Genomic DNA, 15,032 nt, shown 5'->3' with positions numbered 1-15,032 from the left:
GAGACTTGTTTTGACCCGAATTCACCAAATCCCCGTCGGCAATTTGCATTAAAAGCATCTGTTTCTTTGTTGCCCTTCAGTATCTGTTAGCAAAGTATTTCTTTATGATAATTTGCATTTTGAATAGACAACTCCAAACACAGCTTCAATTATGTTCGAGAAGCTACTGTTTCGATATACAGATTCGCACCTCCAAGAATGATCTCGATTTAACGACACGATGAAAAGAAGAGACCAATAGAATACTCGAAAGGAACATTATGCTACGACACAGCATGAGCTCGCCTCGAGAAACGGAAGTAAATAGGTACGAAAAACCCATCAAAAGGCGCTCAATTTATGTGTGACTGCTGTTTACGACCGGAACAATGGATTAATTTAAAACAATCACGGCAGGTATGCGGCAAGGATGCCAGCAGGCAGGCAAGCGAAACATAATTTTGCGACCGGAGCCATGGACCTCCTGAGAAGGGAGGCTCGTTAGCACCTTCGTCATACCGATAACCTTCTTTAAGAGCAATTAATCCCCTGTCGATGGGCCGTTGTCGATGTCTTCATTCATTCTAATTTATGATCCCTTCCATGGCATGGCCGGCGTTACGTGGGCCGACGAACATCAGGAACCTTTTTACTCACGCCTTTTCATCTTTCGTTCCGTTCACAGGTTTCGAATTGGTTCAAAAACCGACGGCAGCGTGATCGAGCAGCTGAGCACAAGGAGTAAGTACATCCGTGGGGTCGTGCCCTCTTTCTCAACCGTCCTCGTTCTGTCCTTTCTGTGCCTGTTATGTGGCTGTGTCTGTCTGAAGCGAACACTAAGGGAACCAAACGGCGTGCGAGAGTCCTTTTTGTGTCCATTCTTCACCGACGACGACGACTGTTCACTTGAAGAAATCAAGAGAAAGGACCTTTTGACGTGTGCAGCACGGAATTGAATGCGGAAGAAGCACAGGAAGCGGACTTCATTAGGATCCGGGGCTGTTGCTTCTCAAGGGTTTGCCTTATTGCTGCCGATCGCTCGAGACCGCGGTCCGTTTCTTGATTGTTTGTTGCTTTTGTGGAAAGGAATTTCCTGTTCTTTTTCGGTTTACAAACCGGAGAAAATTATGAAAAGAAGTCCTTTTGATGGGCACTGTCAATGCGCTTGTGCTGCTATTAATTGTTCATTATTGATCGACGTCGTATTTTTCGGTCGATTTATGAGGTTTCGAACGAATGGCTGCTTCTCACGGATCGCGCCAAATTCCATTTGCGAATGCAGTGTTTTCACATTTCTCTTGGCGTTAAGGGACGCCATGCTATGCTCCACATTGAGTGGACATTGTTTCAAAACGGGGGAAACCTCATTGCGTGCCTTCCGGCTCTTGGCAACACCGCAAACGTCAACCGGGCATTCGTCTCGGCGCAACAGCGCTCACTGTAACCCAAGAAGACCAGGTATCTCCTGTGAGACATCGCTTATGCTCACGGTAAGACGGGAAAGGAGCGTTTTGGAACGGTGGCCACCCTCCTCGAAGCTAGGAGACGAGGCCGCACAGCTACCACCGTCGTGCGCATCGTGCTCAATGCTTCCACAGAAGAGGCTCGGTCCTCGGATCGGATCCTCCCTATTTGGCCGGAGACCCATCGGATCGGAGGCTGACTGGCGGGCGGGCGGGAGGGCGGAAGATAAATAAAATGTAAATAAAAGTATCCGATTTCGGCCACAATATGGATTTTCCTCCCCCGCTCTCGACACCGCCCCACGCCCTCCTGCAACCCCGCCCAGCGCCGTTCTGTGCCGTGTGGGGCGAAGGCACGCCATTGGTTCACGCGGTACATCAGCTTTTCCTAGGTGAAGCTCATCCTCGACCTGCGCATTCGATCTCACCGTGCTGCACTCTCTCTCTCTCTCTCTTTCGCGCACTGTCTTGTCTCACTCGCTTTGTTTATCACATCCTTTTCCTGCAACTATATTTTTCTGTGGCTGTGGCTCTTTTGGCGGAGTTTTATCGGAGTTTTATGCTGCGTCTTCGATGGTGAGATGCTGGTGGGCAGGAATAGCGAGCGTGATGCCCTTGAAGCGCTTTTAATGCACGAATTGCCACCCACGAGCGATGGTACGATAGTTCAATCATCTTTATACATAAGAGGGAGTTATGTTTTATGTATAAAAAAAAAGAATTTTGCATCATTAATTGATATTCATTGTGTTTTTTGTGAGAGGATACTTGAAGGATTCTTGAAGGATTCTTGAAGGTGTGGCTTGAGCATCGTTGATTGGAATTAACTCAAAACATTAACTTGCCAAAAGAACTGTTAAAACATATCACTGATTACAGAGCGGCGTCGTTCAATGTACACTCCTGGACTCTTGGAAATGTTCAAAGAACAGTTAAATTATGTTAAAACACCACAACATAAGTATCATTAAGAATCTTATAAGCGCTACGATTGTTAATTCTCTTCTGCAAGGATCTATTCAAGAGCAGTTTAAAGGGCCTGTGTTTCAGTTCTACTAACTGTGTTGTGATACAATCCTTTTGATAAACAAGAGATAATTTTGCTGATGCTTTGCAATGTCGTATAAGTCAAAGATGAAAGGTGTTCTGCTGGGCCAGTTACATACCACATTCGCTAGATAAACAGCCCAACAACCCCGAGAGAAAGTAGCCCACACAATCGGCCATGGTTGTGGTTTTCGTTTCGCCCATCGAGTCCCGAGTACACCCTGGCTGTGTACTAAGGCGTATTCCACGAAACCCCGTGCCCCGTTGTTGTTGTTGTTGTGCTGAGGTTGGCCAGCGATTTCGAGGAATGAAACCCTAGTAACCTGGACACGCCGACCACCCTTGCGCGCGCCAACTAGTGTGCTGTTGGTGGCCCTTTTCCCCTTTGGGGGCGGACGGAGGGGGCCTTGGGTACTAAAAGGACTCCAGTGCCAGCATCCAGCGCATTAACTCATAACCATCGGGATGATGATGCTGCACGGAATGTGGATGGGCACAAATGGGGAATGTAAAACAACATTCCCAACCGCAGGATAATGGTCATTATGAGCGTTCGAGATTTGCGCGAGCCTTCAGCGCTCGGTTGTCGGTGATTATGTACGCGAACAGCGAACGCCCACCAAGCCACCCACACATTAGGTCTCCCATTGGTAGACACACATACAGGCGGCGGGGCCAACACAAACAAACGAACAGCAGTAGCAGCATAGCAGCACACGTACGTTGCGCGCTGGCGCAAACAAAAGGTCCGAACGACGGGGAATCCGGGCGTTCGGAGCGAAACCTGATCCTCGGACATGGCCGTAAGCACGCCACGCTACGATGGATGATGGTTGTTGCGGTGGATCGCGCTTTTCCTTGTGCGCTGGGCCCAGGGCCTGGGCCAGGGCCTGGGCGACTGGGACCACCACCACCGCTCGTTAATGGGGTGGTTTAATTGTGTTTTATATTCGTGTTCCCGCAATCGCGCACTCCTGGGCCACCGGCAGCATGTTGCAGCAACATCCCCGGCAAGAAGCAGACGCGTGTAACGCTTGCGAGTAACGCTTCTCGCTTCGCTCGGGCTTCTCGGTTGCTCGGCGGCGTTTGGCCGGTTTGGTTGGAGGTGGTTGGTTTGGCTTGGTGTATTGGTGTTGTGGGTTCCCGGGCGAACCGGGTATAGTCGTTGCCTTCACGGAAATTAATGGCGTATCGGATTACATCCTTGGGTACACTCGCATCATCCGGCGCGAGCGACGACCACGGCCTCTACCTCGACCGCGAGATCGTTGGGATGGTGACGATGATGATGATGATGGTGATGATGATGGTGATGATGATGTGTGCTGTTAGCTCGTTCTCCTTCTGCGTGCTTCTTGGCCAACGGAGAAGCCCCGATAGGACATTGTGCGGTGTATGTGCGGTTTGTGTGTGGCTGGAAGGAGCGTCACCATATGGGAGGTCAGCCGAAGAACGCCCCCCCCCCCCCCTGACGACGAAGGAGAAGATATTTTTAGTGACGTAGACGGACGGACGGACGGTCGCTCAGGTTTTTGTAGTAGTTCTTGCAAGCTTTGTGTGCATCGCCGGTGGATTGCGGTGTGCGTGCTGAGTCGTTTGGAGTCGTGAGAAATAGTGCGGGCAGCCGAGGTTTAGCCGGGATTAGTGGCGACGAAGGGCGATATCATCATCAACGTCGACATTATGATTGGCCTTGACACGGAGAGCCACCAAAACCGACCCGCCCGATCGCACCCTCACGCCGGGGGCCCGGACCAGTTTTGCATAATGTGCGAGAATGTCCACTAGATGGCAAGGAAAGGACGAGAAGGAGAAGGAGTCTTTATCAGGGAAAGGCGATGAGGGGAACGAAAGCAAACACTGCAGACCACTCAGTTTGATGGCCCATTAATCATTCCAAGGTATTGGGCCTTTGTACTTCTTTGGAAACTGGAATCAAGGAGTGTCTACTGTAGATCCTTTGGACAGAAACTGATCGCTGTCCTGATCTTAAATGATGGTGGACCTTTGCTTTTGAGAATTTTTTTTTAAATCTAGTAAATGAGAACACATCTTAACACAGTAAAGCGACAGTAGCAAAGTTTTGCATGATTTTAGTTCAATTTCTTAGAGCATAAAGTGCTTATGTGTACGTCGTTTCTTATCGCATAAAGTTGACTTCTTCTTTGCATACGCAACACATAGAACAGAATCAGCTCATTGACCGGTCGAATGATGCTGTTTGCCTACGTTCTCTGTGCAATTGAATCGATAGTTTACCCGATTTTTAAAGAAATATAAAACTAACTTTTTTGTATTTTTATGAAACTACAGCGCCATCGCACTGGTGACTATGCAGCGATGGTGGCGTCCCATTTAGAAGAAGACCCTTCTATTAGGGGCGTAGCCAGGATAAGCATCGATACCAGATCCTGCAGCACTAGATGCACCGGACCGGGCACCAAAACCACCAACCGTTGATCCTGCGTTGGCACTAGCGCCTGAATAGGAGGAACCAACGTCGTAACCAGGATAAGCACCCGAATAGCCACTGGAATCACCGTAACCAGCTGCACCGCTGGCGCTGGAATAGGCCGACGATTTTCCGACGGCATTAGCGTCGTTGCCCTGATATTTGATGAAGTAAACTTCTGGTTTGCCAGAGCTGAAGCTACTAGCGTCGGCTTGTGCATTCGCCTTTGCCGCCGGTTTGTTGGTGAGCACATAGACGATGGTTTTCTCCTCGATCTGGCTCGCGGCTCGAGCAGCAGCTCCCGCTTCGGCACTAACGGATGGAGCCTTGATGAAGATAATTTTGTAGTGCTTACGGGGGGTGATGGTTAGCGTGTCGGCCTGGGCCGTTGCCGTATGCTCCTGCGGTGCAGCGTGGTAGTAGAAATGCTTCTGGACGACCGGAGCAGCATACCGGACTTGGGTGTTGGCGAAAGCATTCGCAATGGCTGATGTTGGTGGAAGTATCCGAGCGCCAGAGAAGCTCGAGGATCCAGCAAATGCGCCAGCGGATGATCCTCTTGCCAATCCATTTTGGTAACCAGGAACGGCTCCTCCGAAACTAGAAGCTGAGGCATCACCGGACGCTCTGCTGCCAAATCCTCCAGCATAGCCTGGAACGGCTCCACCGAAACTAGCATATGCATTCCTTCCATATAAATCATCAGCAAATACTGTAACTGCCAGACACGAGGCGATAATCTAGAACATTCGATAGAAGGGTCAGCTTTTGGCTATTTTTCGTGCTTTCGGTTCACAAATTATTGCTGATTTGAATTGCTTAAGCCCACTACCAGTTCGCAAAGTGCATTACGATCTAATCACTTGTTTCACTCCAGATAGCACAAAATTCACTTGCACACTTACCCAAAATCGACACATGTTGGCTTCTTTACAGTACTCGAATTCAGAAAAATGAGGATCAACTTCTCAAAAAATCTTCTAACGAAGCAACGTCGCGGATGGAACAGTCGAACGAAACTGAAGCACGGACAGAACTTTCGCTTTTATATATCATACCGCAGTGGCTTCAATCCAGATTCTTTCCGTCTTTTCGCCTTTCTTTATTGCTTTGTTTTTCGTTTCATTCCGGATTTATGGTTCCTCTCACCACTGCTTTGCATATTTGCATTCTGCATTTGAGTCAGAAGTCTTGCAACCCACATTGAATGAAAAAGGAGAGCTGTTTTTGGAGCGAAAAGCACTTTAAACAAACAGATTACGGTCATGTATTGGACCCCTAAAACGTATGCTAATGTTCTTTGATAATGATTTTTTTCTTGATTGACGAATCGTATGCTGCTGCTTTGAACATGTTTGGTCATAAGTTCGTTGGTATCACTAATATTTCTTAGCAAAAGCGTGGCCAATGTTCTTAGATGTTTGTAAGCTACAGAGTGCTGTAGAATTGATGGCGACTTTTGTGGCGTCGCTGAAAGAAACACAGAAGTCTAACTCGTTTTATCCAGAAATAGTTTGACCAGCAAAGTAGCACGGTTCAAATGAGCATGGACTTAAATCTGGAGACTATCTTAATGAGCTAGACAGATTTGCAAAGCGAGGAAGTCACCGCCACTGTGTAAAGGATTTAATTTAAATTTCAAATCCGTTGTAGATACGATTCCGTGCTTTTGTCGTTGACCATTAAAAGTGCACTGAACCCATATGACTTGTTTTTCAGTTTTAGTTTAGAAAATCCGTTGTAACATAATTTTAGTTCGATCACTATACATAATCGCAATTCGCTTTATCGGTGATAACTGCAACATCCCACAGATTGGCCAAAAGTAAGATAATGAACGAGTGAAACCTTCGCACGTGTTTTTTTTTCGATAACTGGTATCGAACGGAGTTGATGAGCTGGTGCATCTAAAAATGTTCTGCTCGTTAACATTCCGCCATAAAATCAGCAATAAATGCAAAAATGGACACGAGAAAAGAATGAACCTGAAAACCGGATTAAGCTCAAGACCGACCGGTTAATCAACCCCTTAATTTTTACGGGATCTCTTCAATAGGATCCCCAGACGTTGACAGAGAATCAACTTAGTGCTTAATTTTAAAGAATTCGTTTTTGGTTTGTTTTCTTTTCGCTTATCGATGTGGTTGATTAAGGTGCATCGGTGCATCTTGTCCTTGATGCTCTCGGGAATTAATTGCGGTGCAAAATAAAACCAAATTGGAACACTAATTGGAGGAAACGAAAACTCGCTTTACATTTCGAAACTTTTCAGAATTAATACTCATTATAAAAGAGATAAATTCGTTCCATGTTTTACAAATACTACAATGGACTAATTTTAAACATTTCAAAATTCAATGGTTTACATAAAATCGTACTAAAGGAAAGCTATGCTTTGATATGTTTTATGGTTTGTGGTTCCTGCACCAATTAGACTAGACAAATAGTCAGATCAGTGGTGTGACTACCAACCGGGCTATTCGCCGCCAGACTGTGTTCTTTTCCTACTAACTCTTCACTCTTCTTTTGCCGCTACGAATCGCGCACACCACAACGCGTACTTCTCATTTGTTCCCGTCCAATTGTTCTACTCTGGTGAGGCCACACGAACTTGGAATGTGGCGCAATTAATTCACGGAAAGCGTGAACTTTAAATTGCTCCCTAGATGCCACGAGTGTCGCCAATTAATTACAAACTAAGTGTAGTGCTTCCCGCCTGGCGGCAGACGTCAGCGTGACCGACGCTAAACTATTTATTTTACTCCACCGTACCATTTCTTGCTCACAAAGCAGAAGATCGAGTGGAAAGTGTGTATCTATTCTGCACAGCAAACTCCCGCACCAACGCTCGGTGTATTTGTTTATCCGAGGAGAACGATGGAGTTTACATATCGTTCTGGCACGGTCGTTGATTTATGTCTCGACATAGCTATGTTCTCTATGACCAAATACATCGACAGGGTTGCCGAAAATTCGTTTGATAGCGGGCACAGAGTACCGATTTCTAGGATCAAGGTCTTAATAAGACGAAATAGTGTTTTGTAACAGTTTGCTCCGAAGATCAAATGATCAATATTAATGATTTCAATTTAGTTCCGGCCTCCAAGACGTAAACATATTAATGACAATGTCGAAACCGCCAGCCTTTAACCGTGATCACCTGTACCACAAACTCAGCGATTAATCTGCGGCAGATTGATTGCTCCCGGTCGCCTGACGATCGATCGATCGATGGAAAAACCAACGAGAATTAATTTGGAACCATTTCCTTCCACTCGTTTCAGTACCGGTGAATCGGACAAGCAGCATCTGGACTCGTCCAGTGATTCGGATATGGATGGCCCAAGCCTGGCTTCGTTGGCCGTCGGTCCCGGTTCCGGTGGTGGCGGTGTGCTGCATCTCGGCACCAGTGGCGGAACACTCAGTACCACCCAGGGTACCGGCCAAGCTTCGGGTGGCGCTGGAGTGCTCGGATCGGCCGGTGCTACCACACTCGGTGGATCGGCATCATCCGGTCTCGATCCTCACAACACCGCACACCATCATGCACACCAACACCAGCAACAACAGCAGCAGCAGCAGCAACAACAACTGGGCCAGCATCATCTTCAAAATCCCGGCCATGCTGGTGGAACGAGCACAACAGGTGGTAGTGGTGGTGGCGGAGGAGGTGGAGGAGGTGGTGGTGGTGTGCAGCATCCACATTCGCAGTCCCATCATCATCATCATCATCCTCACCAGCAGCACAATCCGCACCACCACACCCACCACCATCCGAATCATCCCCATCAGCAGCATCATGCGTCCTCCCATCAGCACCACACGCACCCACAGTCGTCGCACCATCAACCGCAACCACTCGGAACGCGGAACGGCAATCTGATGAACATTTCACCGAGTGGCAACAAATCGTCGGTGGCCGCGATCGGTCAGCAGCTATCGGCCGCCGCTGCCTATACGCACTTTCACAATGTGATGGGCTCGATGCCACTCTACGACATTGGCGACTATCAGCATTTATGATTTTAAGCCGACCATCTATGCTGCCACCGTCGTCATCGGGCACAAAAGACAGACGATGATGGCTGGTGATGAATGAATGAAAGAGGATGAGCAGAATCAAATGACGCCCGTGTGTGACGAGATCAGTTAGCTAAAACGGAACTAAACCCCATTAAGGGACATGTGCAGCCGGTTGATGAGGGAGGTGATTTTTTAAACTTACGTTAGTGTTGATAGTAACTCAATTGACTGGCCACGTCCGATCGTCTGTGCCCCCCCCCCCTCCTCCCGCTGTAAGGTAATTTCGATGCGATTTTTTGTTTCATTTCACTCTAAATCTCACTCACTCTCACTCACTGTAATCGAATCTTAACGATGTGAATACACAAAATGGTACTTCAAGTGATTTGTTGTTTAGTGTTTTTTTTTTTATGCTGGTAAGTATGCTTTTTTATGACGATTCTGACGATGAAGGGAGTACTTCAACAATGGCAATGGATGCTAGATGGTCGATGCAAGATGGATGGATTTTCTTCATAATGTTTTTCAAAAAATGTATTTTCTGCTGCTGGAAAACGTAAAACATTATCGAGACGTCTCGACTAAACTGTGGTTACGATAATTGAATCAAAATTGAAATGATGATGATGATGATAGTCTGGCTGATATGCTGTAAAGTGTGTCACTACAAAAAATAGTGCGCTACTTTGTTTGATTCTCATTTTTGTTTTGAAATTTTTAACGATGTGAACAACAATGATCTCAGCGTCAATGATGATTCCTTTTCTGAAGTAAGTGCAGAAATTATCAACGGAATTGAGGCCACGGTTTGTGTGAATTGCTCATGGGTCTGCTTAATCATCACCAAACCAAACTTGGTTCGAAATTAATCATGCTGTACAGTTCGAAAAAAATACGACAAATTTTCAAGCTTCTGTTAGCACATTATTCGCACTGATTCAATTGATTCCTTTCGTGTCCTTTTCTCCATTTTCATAGAATAAATCGCCGAAGCAGAAGTGAGAACCAATCATTATTTACAGTGACACAAGGAACGTGATTGTACTTTATTATGACATTTATACGTTCCACGCCCAATTATCCGTCGATTGGTGGAGGCACAACCGAGCACTCGCACAAAGGACCCTTTTTACTCCAATTACAACACATTCCTTGGCCACAAATCCCCTCCTGGCCAGAAAGGGATAATTACAGACGCTTTGTTCTGCATTTTGTGGTACGCGGTGGATGGATATGCCATAGAGACGGTAACAGGGGGGGGGGGTCGACGGGTCACCAGCCACCCCTCTTCGGCAAAATTGCGTTTGCGTACGATACTCGACCATCAAAAGATCAACTGCATGGTGGAGGGGCGTTGTTAACTCGTCTGTTTTTGGTTTTCTAAATTTGACTGGTGGCAGTTATCAATCGGAACAATGAATGGTTACCGGTAAGATACACGTTGGCTTTTCATGGGTCCGCATGGTGTTTCCTTGGCAACACCTTCTTACAGCTTCTTCCAGATAGCGTCCAGTTCCCGCGGTGCCACGTGTCGCAGCATCATAATTACAGTCATCTCCGCCAGCATGGCGCGTGCTCGACGGAGCATATTGCGAGGCACGTGCCACACGTGTTGATGGATGCTGTAATCCATTTGTGCGAACCGATTTCAATGTTTTGGTTACACATTGTTTAATTGGTTTAGGTAGTAAATTCTTACCATCGCACCAGCATGAGGCGAGGTTGCTAGGCAACCATTTCGTGGGAAAAACCTCGTCTCCAATTACACTGGATTCGTGCATCGAAGGATCTGTATTAGGATTATAACTTATAATTATTTCTCCAATTGTTGTGCCGTCACTGCTATAAAACAGCAGCAGTAAGCATATTCTAAAATGAAGAACAAACCATGAACTCAATCAACGATTTCCTGGTCAACAATAAACGTACCACACCTCCCCTCAGCCCACCATCACTTTCACGCGCTTGCAATCCCGCATACATCATGGCGCGAACACGAGTTCCAAAAGCAACGCCACCAACTCGCATCGAGACGGGGAGGTCCCTTGGCACGTGATACACCTGCGCGTCCGTACATGAATTCGCGACACCTCGCTCGCGACGCTCTACATTAAAAGGCAATCATCACCGACCACCACCACCACCCGGCTATCGCTCCTCGAGACGGTGTGTTATCGCTTATCGTAGCAGCCAAATTTACAACAATCAGCCACCAATGTACCCGGTAGGTACGGAAGGTGTAAGTGATAATGATCAGGGCCTCGAGCCTCGGCGCTGGAGAAAAACATTATAAGGGTCTGGTGGATGGCCAGCGAGGGCGTCAGTAGACAACCGGACAACAGCTTGTTGGGATCGTCAGCAAGCAAAACAGTGCGGTAACCTTCAACCCCTCAACAAGATGTTTACGTTCCTTCGTTTTGCACTCGTTGCTGCCACCCTGGTTGGGTTGGCCCATGGTCGTAAGTATAGCGGCACCCGAAGTAGTGCCCTGGACTGGACTGGCTCCGAAGGACTAACATGATCTGTTTCGTGATCCGGTGCTCCAGAGTGTAGCGTCAACATCCGGACGCAGCTCAACTCCATGGAACCATTGTTCCTGCGCAACAACCAGCTGTGGGCACCATCGGGACCTTCGCTACAGTGGAACGCCGGGGAATCGACTCTGATTGCCTGTCCGGGCAACACGATCAGTAACAGTGAGTAACAGGATAGTCGCTGACGGACGGGAGTGTGGCCAGATGGATTAATAGCCCGGGGGGCGGTTTTCCTTCCAAACAGCCGGTACGGTGACCGCTACGATCCAGTGCGTCTCCGGGACGACGTTCAATCTCGGTGGCTCCAACGTAGACATCTCGACCATTTCCTGTGTGTCGCGCACGACTGGCCATCTGCAGAACACCGGGCAAGGCTGTGGTGGTGGCGGTACGCTGCTCAATCTGGGCTTTGATGTGCCGAGCGTCGGTTTCGTGACGTACATTCAATCGTGCTACAATATGCAGACCGCTTCCGTGGTTTACACGCGCCATGTCATTCCCGGTGCAGCCATTAATCGTAAGTATTCGGAGGGTTTTTCCGGGGGGCTGCCAGAAGGAATTGATCACTTTGAACTTTACCGCTCTGCTAGATGCCATCAGCGAGTCGTACCGGCCATCGTTCAAATCGAACGGTGCGGCACCCCAGGTCAGTCCGGCCACGTCCTACACGACCGCACAGCAAGCCATCCGGTTGGCGCAGCTGCTCGGATCGCAGGCACAGGCCGATCGCTTCATCACCACCAGCTCGTACATGTCCCGGGGACACCTTTCCCCCGATGCTGATGGTATTTTCCGCCCGTGGCAGTGGGCTACCTATTTCTACGTTAACGTCGCTCCCCAGTGGCAGGCCACCAATGGTGGAAATTGGTTGGTGGTGGAGAATGCCGCTCGTACCGTGTCCGGCCGGCTAGCGGAGGATGTGTTGATCTTCAACGGAGCGCACGATATCCTGACGTTGCCGCACGTTAATGGCCAGCAGGTACCGATTACGCTGGAAGCTGGTGGTATCCAGGCACCGAAGTGGTACTGGAAGATCATTAAATCACCGCGCACGAATGCGGCCATTGCGCTGGTCAACAACAATGATCCATTCCGGACGAGCATCACGGCGGGTGAGATGTTGTGCACGGATGTGTGCGCCCAGTACGGTTGGAGTAATGCCAATTATGGTAACTTTGCACGCGGTTACACGTATTGTTGCACGGTGGCTGATTTGCGTCGTTCCGTTCCGGCCATTCCAGCGGAAGCTGACGCTGCCAATGTGCTCCGGTACTAGGGGTTTGATAACGGTGGTCTATTTGCAGAGTTTAAAGATAGAATCGACCACCTGTGACCAACATTTTGACCAATAAAGCGATAACACCAATCCGTAATCACGAGGAAAGGGCATTAAGAGGATTAAGCAGCAACAGGCGGTGCAATAGAGACGAAATGTGGATTCTCATCTTTCGCTTGACGCATGCAGGTTTTACGTTCGCATCCGGGAGCGCTCTAAGAAATTGCAAGCTTACTATGATGTGGTATGGTTCAAACAGGAAGATGCACTGTTGCAGTATAGGTTAGGATTTGTACAGTACAGTGAAGCAAACATCAACTGTTGTTCCCAGTACGTGCGATAAGCACACAGAGTTCTATGTATTACTGTTGTTACTCATACTCGTAGAAAGTCCTGAAAATGAATGAAACTCCAGTTCTACGCTGGGGAGCACTATCAGTATGCGCGATTCGTCAACCAGCGGGCGACTGGCTACTGGGGAGAGGTTAGAGATAATTTTGCCGAAAGCTCAAAAGTGTTTAGAATCCTGTGCCTGAACGCACTATATCCTTGATGTCCTTTGATGCACAATTGTGATGGCATAAACCACTATTAGACTACTTAGATCTTCCTAAAAACACTAGTCTACTTAGATCCTAGACCGCTCTATTCCTCTGAAAGTGCTCCTTTGACTCAAAGAAGTAATATGCGTAACATCAGCACGCATCCGTCCCCAGATTCTGTCTTATCCTGGTACCAGATATCGTATTTCCGCCTCGTGACACACCGGATGCACAAAAGTTATGAATGGAGAACCGGCCAAGCCCTACGTTCACGGTCGATGCAGGAAATCGTAATTTTAAGAGGAAAAGGAGCTTTAATCAGTTAAAAACCAGCCGTCGTTCATTCACAAGCACAGGCAGTGCCTTATCGTGCAGTTCTCAGTGCAACTCAGTACGGGGCTCGCCTAGTGAGGCGAGTGAGTAACAGGAAGACGTATCGGCGTGGGTGCGGCTTTTAGAAATGAGATTTTTGAAATTATGACGTACTTAAGACCATATATGGTAACCAAAACATAGCGCTAGTCACTAGCGAAGCCTGCAAATGTACCGTACATTCATTCAAACGGCGAGATTGGTGAAGCTGCCCCTTTACATCAAATATAAGGACCTCAGGATGTGGACCATTATTCAGTTCGTGTTGCAGACTGTTGAAGTAAATGGCATTCATTGACGGAGCTGTTGAGTTGTGGTGCAAAAAGAAATACATTCTGAGCATAATGGTTAGCATTGGTGGAACTGTATTCTTCGTTCTGGCATTGCTGCTTTGGAAGGGTGTTTATAGTGGCCCTGCGAAATGGAACAGTGTAACGGAACCTTCCACCTTCACTGAGACCCCCCCGGAGTTCCCTTTAGTGCATTTGGAAGATTTTGTACCCAAATCGTGTGGTGACGAACCGACGCAGGATGGTTTCGTGAAATGGAATGTGCTCATTCAAACTGGGCGCGTCTATCGGAAATGCGTTGGAACGCTAATCAGTCGCAGTTTTGTCCTGACTTCAGCAAAATGTGTAAGAGGAATTAAGGCAGAAAAGTAAGTAAGTACCGGAGTAAGTGTACTTTGAATCGCCGGACTAATCATGGGGCTCTTTTTTCTCTCTCTCTCTCACAGCATCACGATGTTTTTCGGCCAAGTTCATATGGGGGCTTTACCGTTGTGTTTAGGCTCGAATCGATGTCAGCAAGTTCGTGCCGCGCAGGTTGCGATACACCCTGACCACAAGGGGAAACACTTTAACGTAGCACTCATCAAGACGGAGCAGCCCGTAATAGAAACGATTGCTAGTCAACCGATTTGCCTTCCACTGAATACTACGGTGGAGGACACTAGGAAAGATAACTACGAAGATTTCCGACCTCGCATTCAAATTGGACGTAAGTCACCAGGCTTTACAAGCGCTGCGAGACCGATACAATAACGAATGTCCTTTATTCTTTTACGATTCCAATAGGAACTGAAATGAAAATTGCGTGTGGATTCTCGGGGGTTCCGATCGTTGTGAAGGACAGGAAGGATCAACGGTACAACATCGTGGGTTTGGCCAATGCAGGCTGTACGCCCACAATAGAGAGCGATGCGACACCACTCCTGGAGTATATGACTTGGATAATCAGCACTCTGTCCAAGGGCGAAAAGGAACTGCCAATGCCATCCCTCGAGCAGACAGGGAGCTCTACTGATAATGTTCCCCAGCTGCCAGCTTCATGATGGCGATGACG

General features: G+C 47.8%; 2 protein-coding genes across 2 annotated transcripts in view; both read left to right on the top strand.

Moving 5' to 3' along the window:
- Positions 1-9,273, top strand: part of LOC126574432 (protein sine oculis) — a 21,612-nt gene extending 12,339 nt beyond the window's left edge. The window contains exons 5-6 of the mRNA XM_050234627.1: positions 665-720; positions 8,226-9,273. Of these exons, the coding sequence (XP_050090584.1) occupies positions 665-720; positions 8,226-8,964 (795 nt within the window). The 3' untranslated portion in view covers positions 8,965-9,273. The remainder of the gene's footprint in view (positions 1-664; positions 721-8,225) is intronic.
- Positions 9,274-11,103: 1,830 nt separating this feature from the next.
- Positions 11,104-12,873, top strand: LOC126574433 (uncharacterized). The gene is made up of 4 exons (XM_050234629.1): positions 11,104-11,423; positions 11,511-11,660; positions 11,743-12,015; positions 12,089-12,873. The coding sequence occupies exons 1-4, from the start codon at positions 11,363-11,365 to the stop codon at positions 12,772-12,774; spliced, it is 1,170 nt and encodes a 389-aa protein (XP_050090586.1). The 5' UTR covers positions 11,104-11,362; the 3' UTR covers positions 12,775-12,873.
- Positions 12,874-15,032: the final 2,159 nt, after the last annotated feature.

This window comes from Anopheles aquasalis, chromosome 3 (genome assembly GCF_943734665.1).
Source record: "Anopheles aquasalis chromosome 3, idAnoAquaMG_Q_19, whole genome shotgun sequence".
NCBI classification, from domain to species: Eukaryota; Metazoa; Arthropoda; class Insecta; order Diptera; family Culicidae; genus Anopheles; species Anopheles aquasalis.
The sequence above is the reverse complement of the archived record's forward strand: the minus strand, read 5'-3'. Positions and strand labels throughout refer to the sequence as shown.

Excerpts from the sequence above, each read along its gene's own strand:
- LOC126574433 (XM_050234629.1), top strand. The coding sequence starts at position 11,363 with ATGTTTACGTTCCTTCGTTTTGCACTCGTTGCTGCCACCCTGGTTGGG. Across the intron at positions 11,424-11,510 it reads GGTTGGGTTGGCCCATGGTC|AGTGTAGCGTCAACATCCGG; the intron begins GTAAGTATAGCG and ends CCGGTGCTCCAG. Across the intron at positions 11,661-11,742 it reads GGGCAACACGATCAGTAACA|CCGGTACGGTGACCGCTACG; the intron begins GTGAGTAACAGG and ends CCTTCCAAACAG.